General features: G+C 36.5%; 1 protein-coding gene across 2 annotated transcripts; it reads right to left on the reverse strand.

Moving 5' to 3' along the window:
- Nucleotides 1–1,193: 1,193 nt before the first annotated feature.
- LOC129256453 (phosphopantothenate--cysteine ligase-like) lies at nt 1,194–9,924 on the reverse strand. 2 transcript variants are annotated; one of them, XM_064096645.1, is made up of 5 exons: nt 9,838–9,924; nt 7,112–7,200; nt 3,945–4,090; nt 1,887–2,101; nt 1,194–1,425 (listed from the first exon to the last, which is right to left on the reverse strand). In XM_064096645.1, the coding sequence occupies exons 2-5, from the start codon at nt 7,177–7,179 to the stop codon at nt 1,219–1,221; spliced, it is 636 nt and encodes a 211-aa protein (XP_063952715.1). In that variant the 5' UTR covers nt 7,180–7,200; nt 9,838–9,924; the 3' UTR covers nt 1,194–1,218. The 2 variants fall into 2 exon arrangements, with proteins under 2 accessions (XP_063952715.1, XP_054750625.2); XM_054894650.2 differs by lacking the exon at nt 9,838–9,924 and adding an exon at nt 9,223–9,422.
- Nucleotides 9,925–10,180: the final 256 nt, after the last annotated feature.

The raw sequence follows: 10,180 nt of genomic DNA on the forward strand, positions 1-10,180 counted from the left end.
TCACCTGGAACAAGTTTTGAGCATGTTCAAAACTTTTCTGCAGGCAAATCAGACGTGCGTGCGCTCCTGCAAGCAACATACTGCGCACGAAAGCAATTTTGTATGCGTAGCGTAGGACTACTGCACGCAGTTCAATTCCACAGACCAATTCATGGAAAAAGATTGCAGAAACGATGCAAAAAAAATGTTGATCTAGAGGTCTAGGTTTTACCTTATTTATCTCCAAAACGACAAAAAATGCTTAAAATATCATATCACATAGCTTTGCATTAACAATCGATATATTTTCTGACAGAAACATGGGCCTGATTTGCCGAAATTTCAATCTCGTCCGCATCTTCGAATGTTGACGTGCGATGTATTGTGGGTATGTTACGCCTATCTACCTACTTTGTGGAATCTGATAAAACATTTCTAAGGTGATTAAGATGATCCATTGTATGAAGTATTTGAGCTATTTAATCTCAACCATTGAAACAAGGGAGGCCATTTCCTTCCACCACTCAGTTGAATAGTTTTTTTCTTTAAATTTCTTTATTGCACAAAGTCTATTGAAATCTATTTCCAAGATTGATTAAGAGCCAAGGCAAAAGTATTAAAAGAAGAGAGATAAGCAAGAAAGATAGCTGACATCCTACTCAACTAACTGGAAAATAGGGATGAGTTTGCTTTCAAAAAGTAGAAAAAAATATTCATTCCTATTGGATTGAACAATAAAGTTATCAATAAAATAGGGAAATCACATCAAATCAAAGGGCTAAAAATTGCCCCCTCCCCCAAAAAATATTTCCTGCAAATTCAGATTGGTCAAGAGATCCAAGATTGAAACCTGTTTTGCATGTCTACAATCTTGTGTGAAATTATTAAGCTTGAGATGGGTGCTGCACTTAGTATGTCTGCAGTTCTGTGCAAACATACTCTGGGAAACATTTTATCCAATAGTTACCAAGGTAACAGTCAGACACCTGGGGAGTGTTCTATCAACATTTTCCGTCTGACAAGTTGTCAGATCTCACAACTTTTGATTGGCTGAGAAGTACTATTACTATGGTAACTGTGAGATAACATGGGACTTGCCAGATAAAATGTCTGACAAGTCCTTTCATGAAGCGCTCCCCTGAGCTTCAATCAAAATCAAGGAAAGTTGTCAAATGACAAATGCTAATGTAACGCTTCTGGTTTGGACAGAGAAATCACTGCATCAGAAGCTATTGTTGTTTAATGGTATGGCAAACTTACCTGGTGCTGATATGTATCAAGAGCCTTTCTGGCTTTAAGGAGCAGAAGCTTAGGATCTGTCTCTAGCTTGAAAGAGATGATGAATGCCTCCGGAGCCCATCGATGGATAAGGACAGGAAGCATCTTTGGAACCGAGCTCAGTCTGACCTCTGGTGGCCCTTCAGAAGACTGCATCTTGTGTTCAGGCTGTGTGGATGGGTCATGAGTTATGTTAATATCAAAATTGATTTACATGCATTGGGGATGAGGTAAAACAGGAAAAGGGACGCCATTTGGTGGTTAGGCTAAAAAAGCTTCTAAATCCAAAGCCTTAGAAATCACACCAAATACACATATTTTTATCAAAAGGCTGTGCTCATTGTCAAAGAAACTTGGACGTTGACAACTTGAAGGATAAAAAGTGATCAATTAAGGTATCTAATAATGCATCATCTCTGATGGTTATATAAATATCTCCATATAGAATGATCATAAGAAGCTTGAAGTATGGAATGGAAATTTGAATGGGTGATTCTGGTTGAGATGAATAACATGTAATGGTCACAGCTTAGTGAACAAATAATTTGATCTATCATGGATCTGTGTCTATGTTTCTTCATAACTGAAAACTAGAGACTAATAGAATAAACCTTTGAATGTCTACCAACCATTTCATCACTTGGTATGTAGAAATCAGAGACTGCTGCTGCAAGGAGGAACATACTCTTCTGTCTCAGCTGACCCAAGACACCTGAGATACTTTTCAAGAAATAGAGGTAGTCTTGAAGAGAGAAGAATGGGATGGAGAGAAGACTGTTGGTGGAGGATGCGGAATGGTAGGCTCGTAGAACTCTGGCAAGTCTTGCAGACTCATCTTGTTTCACTGCATACAATGAGATAATGAATATGCAAATTGAAATTGGGATGGTGAATTTAATACAAAATTCAAAATCTGAACAAAACTTTAATATTCTATATCATTAGTATGATACATACATCTTTTTTTTTCTTGAATCCCTGGTGGATGTTTCAAAAGGCTGTTCATAAGTTACATTTGTATTCACTGGCAACCCTTTACTTGTTCTATATCCCTGTGTAGCTGACTTAGCACCTAAGAACATATTCCAGTTGTGCGTAAAGTCATGTGTAACTTTCTGAACAGCTTTAGGAAATGCCCACCTGGGGGTTTTCACAAAGAGTCAAGTGTGACTTAGAGTTGCACTCAAAGCCAAATGTGCATGTGGTATAATTGGCATCACCACATTGGTCAAACCATGCTAATAGGATGCGCACTACTGCGCATTAATCAATAAGATTGTGCATTTAAAACCATGTGTGCGTCGGCATTCATGCATGACTCTATAAAGTCATACTTAACTCTTGTGAAACATCCAGGGTAGGAATTAATTTTTTTTTAGGGGCTACTTTTTTTTTACATTGGGGCTACCACTGGATATCTTGGGGCTATTTTCTAATTCATGGGGCTACTTTTTTTTTTAATCGCATATCAGCAATTACCTTTTGACATTCCGAGACTCACTGTGACGCCTAAAAGCTCAGAAAATTTTTAACTGTAATTACCGTATACATGTAAGTTTGCATTTTGGTTGAGGATTTGTTCAAATAGACTCAAAGATCACATGATATTAAAGAAAGGTGTTCACCATATATGAATGTCCAGGCTTGTTTATTCTTTAGTTTTGTCTCAACTTCTGGCGCTGTGGCTCTGGCCGTTTGGCAGAGCCAGGTTGAACTCGAATTAGAAACTTATCCATCTCGCACTCCGACTCAACGATGTCGATAATCAGCGCTGTCACAATCACCAGCTGATCACATACAATTCTGTGCATGCCTAGTACACATAATATACCGTACGATGCATGTGGTCTCGTTACCAGCTGTGCAGTCTAATCGTGCACGCGTACATGTACATAAGCCATGCGGCAAGTGCGTCAACAGTTCTAAAAATCCCGTGCTAAAGACTATGCGTACTCCGCATCCCATATTGCATTGCGCGTTTATTTACAATCGCGAAGCTTCCGGTGTTATGGAAGGCTCGGATATTGCATCGACCGTTCAACTTAAAGCTGGCAAGGGCAATATAAAAGATGCGCTTGCTCCGCCGCCGGAAAGCGTAATTATGTGAAGTATTTTTTACATTGTCGATGGTATTTTATTGGGGCGATTCCGAAATAAATAGTCGCCCCAAAGCATTGGGTTTTGAGAATTTGTAGGGGCGATTTGGGCTGTCATGGGGGCGAAATCCCCCGTCGCCCCCGTGTAATTCCGACGCTGGAAACATCCCATGGGGGGCATTTCACGAAGATTTAAGTATGACCGAGAGTCGCACTTAAATGTCCACATGTATACGATATGTAACACGCAATCTTAATACACGGTAGTACGCGTTCCCTTAGCAAGATCTCACAAATGCCGTCATGCTTATTATAACACATGCAACTAGGCACGTAAGTGTGACTTCAAGTCATACTAAACTCTTTGTGAAACACCCCTTGGTGTAATATTCAGGATCGACTGAATTTTATCCTCAGGAGAGAATTTAAGGATGCAAGAAATCTCAGGAAGTGTTTCATTTTTAATAAATCAATGCATACAAAAAATTATTGTGTTATAAACATAACATGCAAAATAAGCTTTGATATTAAATGCATTCCACACTCTGAATGAGTAGATAATAATAAGACAATTTTTCTCTGTAGGCCTACCTGTTATTGCACTTGCATCATTGCCTCCTGCTTCTCTTAATACAAATAGATCAAGAAGTTTTTCTTCTGGAAAATGTCTGACAAATGGTTTGGCTGACCTTGCCCGATGCAGAAAGATGACAGCATAACCAGCTGCTAGAAAGTATCTGAAAGAATAAAGGTGATTTCAAGGTAAAAATAGCGATTCAAAGTTGGATGAAAGGGTATTTTATTGAAATCATGTTGTCAAAAACTTATCAAAAAGCGGCTCACAAAAATGACAGAGTTAACTGATAATGTATGAGTAATGATAAAGAATGGTGTACATGTATGAGATCTCTTTATTTTCTTTTTTTATTGATAATATAATCTTCAGGAAATATATGAACTTTTACTTTGTTTTAAAAAATGTGAGACGATTGATACAGTTATTTTCGCGGATTTCGCGAATTGACGATCAACCGTGAATTTAACATGCGAAAATATTGACACATTTAATAGTCCCCAACAGCAAAGCTTTGCTATTGAAAACATCCCGTGTAGTGAAAAAATTGAAATATGCACCTCTATTTGTACAAAAAATAAGGTTTACAAAGTAGGTCTACAGTTAGTGATTCAAAAAGTTAGCTAGAATTTCACTTTTTTTATTTCTCAAACAAAATCAGAGCCTAAATTATTTTCTAACTTAATTCTATCGATATTTATTCACTCACTGTAATATTACAATGTATTTTCTATGAAATAATTTGATTTTATTGTCATCTGATTGACTATATACACACGTATTGGCAGCTACTTCCATACTCATTAATATTCATAAGTCACATGACCACAGATTTTATAGGTGTAAGATTCTGTTCACAAAATTTTGCACTGAAACCAACTTAAAAAAAAAAGGGAATCTAACAAAACTTCAAAAGATTACTCTTACTGATCAATCTGTGACATGAATTTTCAGATCTAAACGTACAAAAAAGTGAAATTTAAGCCACTTTTTTCCACACTTTGTAACTGTTTTTACAGGGACATATTTATGTACAAAAGACACATCAGCATAGGGACTTTGAGGAACATAGTTTTGTACATGATTTGCACTAGTTTTGCTTCTTTGAAAAGCTGTGGAAGTGTTTTGTACATCTTCCGATCGCGAATTTAACAACCCGCAAAAATGTCGGGACCCCCCGCGATTCGTGAAAAATACTGTACGCGAAAATAAAAGCTTATACAGTATATTCTTTTCAACTCAAAGAAAACCTCAACACAATACATGTAGTTGGCATTTTATTATTAGTTAAAATATCAAACACTAATTGCTCCAATGTAGCAAACATGTAAGAGATTTTGTGAGTTGCAAAGAAATATATAAATAGATAAGGAAAGATAATGTACAAGATTATCTCTCACTGAAAGTTCTTCCTCAACTAGAATGAAGGATATTGGGGAAAAAAAGTTACTTGGTCTCCCACTGGTTCATCTAATTTCTGTTTGGCCTCAGCCCATATGGTCTAATACTACTGTGTGAATAAAAAAAAAAAAACTCACAAATCCCAAATTTAAGAAATAAAAATGTCATGAATGCATATCATTATATATGACCGAAAAGAGTATTTTCTCCCAAATAGTTTGATACCATATTTATGGGTTATGTGTTAACACTTGGATGATCAGCTGATTCAGCTATTCTTTGCAGTGATGTAAATTTTGATTTGCGCTAAAGTAAGGCATGAAAGCAATGAATGAACCCAAGATGCCAATGATGCCATAATCCTACTTGAGTTGGTAACATATTTGCAATCCCTTTTCAATGAAATTAGCTTGAGAATTGATACTAAAAAGTGTTTATTGAACAATAATATTGTAAATTACAGAAAAATTGTTTTGAAATGGATTTTAATGCAACTCTTGTAGGATTATGACATCATTGACATCTGAATTCATTCATTGCAGTCATGCCTTACTTTGGCGCAACTCAAAATTTACATTATTGCAAAGAATACCTCCTGATCATCCAAGCATTAACGCATACCAAATAAATATGGTATCAAATTATTTGGGAGAAGATACTCTATCCAATCATATATAATGATTATGCATTCATGACACTTTTTTTTTCTTTAAATGGGGATTTGTGAGGTGTCAAGTTTTTTTTTTACTCACACGGCAATTCGTCAACAACTGGTTCACCTATTAACCATTTGGTCTAATAAATAGCCATTAACCCCATCTATTATTCTGTCTTAAAAATTTCCAATGAGACTATACCTATTTTATCTAATATCCTATTGGTCGAACACCACATTTTCTATTTGATTAGACTGTTTAGACAAACTGTTTATGAATCAAATTTTCATTGGACAAAGAGAAAATCAATTAGTTAACAAAGTAGAATTTAGACCATCTGGGAATTACATGAAATGAGAATTGACAAAGTACAGTACCAAATGGCAATTTGATCAAATTGATTGTAGACCAATTGGGTTGAGCCAATATGATAAGACTATCTGAGAAGTGGACCAACTGCTCGTTGATAAAATGAATACAAACTTTAGAATGATTATAAACAAAACTCTGTTACTTATTTGACTCAAATTTGGTTTCATCTTTCGAAGCAACCATCTTGTTTTAAACCATGCTCAGGTATGATCACATCTGTAATAGCATGAATAACTTCTTTGCTTTTTTATAGTATAGAATTTGTGTAGTTGGCAAAAGGGCTTCCAACTGCTGGTATGAAAAGCTCTGGTGAGAAATTACTAAATTTGCAGTGACTTGGTTCATAGATTGTTTTCTTTATAAAACCATCTAAAAAATGGCAGCCATATGTTTTCTTTATCTACATAATTTAAATATTGCAAAAAACCAAATGAAAATATCAGGTACCTAAACTCAGTTCTCTTTTGAATCATATACTGCAAGTACAGTGAAACCTGCAAAGAATAAAATTGAACTGAAAAGAAAGGAATACCCAAAGCAAGTCTCTTTTCCTCCTAAATGATCCTAAACATTTCAAATCAATCCGACTATCCTTCATGTCCCCAAGTTCTAATGCATTTTTAATTTCTTTATCATTACATATTATGATGAAAATGACCTTCTAATAAATATTAGCATCTGCATGCGAAAAGCATATTGTGCGTATTTACTTCTACCAGATACACAACAATATTTGATGTGAGTTGTTACCATACTCTGTGGATGCTGCACCCCTGGTCCCAGTGCTGAAGTTATCAATGAATCTCACTGTTCTGCTTTCCATAGGTACAGCTGTCCCACCAGACTATAAGACACATTGAATACAAAAAGACATAAAAATGCATCATTGGACTGAAAAAAATATATATCCCTCCAGAGAGGTATCAATAACATGTTGTATGTTGTGTTCCCAAACTTGAAGGTCTGTGATTATATGGTAAGGTCCTTCAAGTCTGCGCACACACGTATCAGCACGATTCTAGTATAAAGAAGATACCCAACGATCATAAACTTTATACACATGCAATACATAGAAAGATAGTCATTTAAAAAATCTGTTCTCAAAATGCTGGAAAAATAATGAATTTCAGGCATTTCATGTGACAGCCTAAAAATACAGCCTTTCTTTATCAAATCCCTAAATCGTGTGTAAAGTTAATGGGTGTGCAGACATGGGGCACCATTTTTTGATCAATCTGAAAATGACTTGCCGAGGTTTTTTCCAAGAAAATCATATTTCTTTCAAATTTTTAATGAGATTTTTGGCACACTTACTCAAAAGAATGTAAGGAATGTCATTATCAACAGAAAATTCTTGTGAAATAAAAAGAAAATCATGTTAAATCATCAGTTAAATAGTTAGGTGTGCAGAAATGGGGCCCCTTCATATTTAATGGCAGACCATCATATTTGGGGGCAGTGTAGCTCAGTCGGTTAGAGCGCATGTTCCGGATAAGATCGTAGATCCCAACGTGCGTGGGTTCGAGTCCCGCAGCATGCCGGAAGACGTCTAACAAAAAAACCCAAAAACTGATGCTAGCGTTGTGTGTTAACGTGCCTCACCGCTGTGTTCAGTGCGGGTGTGAATGCAGTTGGAAAACACTCCGTCCATCGGAAAGGACGCAAATGTTGGTCCCGTGTATTGGAGAGTCACAACCTATGCACGTTAAAACCAATACACTATTCGTCAAAGAGTAGGGTGTTCACCCGGTGTATTGCACCTGCCGGTCCCCGGTACTACAATACTGCAAGAATCTTCAGGATTGAAGGAGGCAGTGTAGCTTGAAGAAGAATGAAGAAGAAGAAGACCAGAAGTTATTGAAGGGGAAGTTCACCCTGGCAAAAAGTTTTTTGTAAAAATAGCAGAAAAAATATTTAAAAATTGCCGAAGGTTTGATAACAATTTATCGAAGAATATAAAAAGTTATTAAAATTTAAATTACTTGAAATGATATGCGAGCAGCTTTCCTGCATATTGTATGGTAAACATCTAGTCTTGAGGACTCGATGATGACGTCTTTTTTTAAATCCTTTGTCATATACTTCTTCATCATTGGTGAATGATGAAGAAGTATATGACAAAGTATTTAAAAAAGACATCATCATGGAGTCCTCAAGACTAGTAAATTTCAATGAAATGTAATTTTCTCAGGAAATTGAATATGGTTTTATTGTACCTTTAAATAGACAAATCATTTCACACTCTTCCCTAAAAAGAAAATAATAATCACGCAGCATCAAAAAAAAAATGTATGCATTTTATTTTACACCTACATGTAACATGGGGCAGCTGCAGCTGCTTGTTTAAATCAAAAACTTAAAATTCTAATAACTTTCTTAATCTATACATTTTTAATGGATTTTTCTGAAACCTTCACAAAAACATATTTTATCTTTACAACAAACTTTTTGGTGAACTTCCCAGAACTTTCCCCTCCTTCATTGGCTTTACCCAATGAATCCAATGCCAATCAAATGCCATGAGTGACAATGTCATGATAATGAACCATAAATGATCAGGCATAAATAAATACCAGACTTTTTTCAAATCACATGCGATGCTTTGTTCTACTTGTGAACTTGGTTAGGAGCTTGGTTAAATATATCCAATCACTCATGAAAGTAAGTTTTGAAAGAAAGTCCCAAGCCCAAGGCCAGGGCAAAGAAGCCAAGTCAACCGTCCTAACACAGTCACAGCTCAACCGTCGAGCGGAAGGTAGACTATTCAAGCGCCCGTACTTTCGGCATAGGCTAGGTGACATCGCGCCGCTGATGTATGCGGACAGGAAAGCAAATCCACAAGTCTGGATCTTGTCTAATTTCTTACCGTAACGAGAACGACATTTTTGTTTTTGACTGAATTTAGCTTTACAAAAGCCTCTGCATCCCTGATGGTATGTTCAATGTCGTCAGGAGGCGGAAAATCCTCGAAGAAGTGACTTGATGTTGACATTTGCATCATTCCAAAATCCCCAAGCAAAAATAAATACACAGTGTATGACAGTATTCTGACTTAGTGTAAATCAAGACTTTTGCTTATTACATAAAATTATATAAGATAACAACGGGATAACAATTTCTAGTTAGATTGACAAATATGCCCAACTAACTATCAATTCATTGAAAGTATATATATCGACCTATTTAAAACTTAATCCGTTGATATTATCTGCCTGAAATTGAAAAACAGTGGATTGAATTGAGCGAGTAATATTTTACAACCTGATCTAAGACTAAATCACGCATCTAGTGCGTGGTGAAAATTGATCAGAGGGTCTCGGATCGGACGACGTTTTTGGCAGTGAAATTGCTGTTGTCAGTGATTCACTGCGTGATCTGAGCGGACCGATCTGAGCTTACGTGGGGACAATACATTTGCTACCAGACATCATCATATTTGATGAAATACGTATAATATATGTATTTTTTCCGATGATCTTACTTATGCTCGAGACTTGTGTATCTTCACAAGATAGCGACACACTCAATGCTACGTGCTTGCTCATGCTCCATAATCCATATCGCATCCACGCAAACGCCGCCCAGCCAAGCACCTGCCGTGACCGCCGGAGTAGAGTCAGCCAACAATAAGCTAGCCAACAGCAAGCCAGCCAACAGTTCCAGCCAACAATATCGCGATGTAAGATAGATCAGATACAGGATTTTGCGCAGGAAGAGAAGCGTGCATTCTGGTACAAATCAAACATACGGGGTCAGGTGGGGTTTCCCTTCTTTCAATTTGTAAAGAAAAACAACGGGCTAGTGCTTAAATTTTAGTAGCCCAC

Source organism: Lytechinus pictus, chromosome 3 (genome assembly GCF_037042905.1).
Source record: "Lytechinus pictus isolate F3 Inbred chromosome 3, Lp3.0, whole genome shotgun sequence".
Taxonomy (NCBI): domain Eukaryota; kingdom Metazoa; phylum Echinodermata; class Echinoidea; order Temnopleuroida; family Toxopneustidae; genus Lytechinus; species Lytechinus pictus.

Excerpts from the sequence above, each read along its gene's own strand:
- LOC129256453 (XM_054894650.2), bottom strand. The coding sequence starts at position 9,357 with ATGATGCAAATGTCAACATCAAGTCACTTCTTCGAGGATTTTCCGCCT. Across the intron at positions 2,102-3,944 it reads TGATGCAAGTGCAATAACAG|TGAAACAAGATGAGTCTGCA; the intron begins GTAGGCCTACAG and ends CATTGTATGCAG. Across the intron at positions 1,426-1,886 it reads ACATACCAAGTGATGAAATG|CCTGAACACAAGATGCAGTC; the intron begins GTTGGTAGACAT and ends CCATCCACACAG.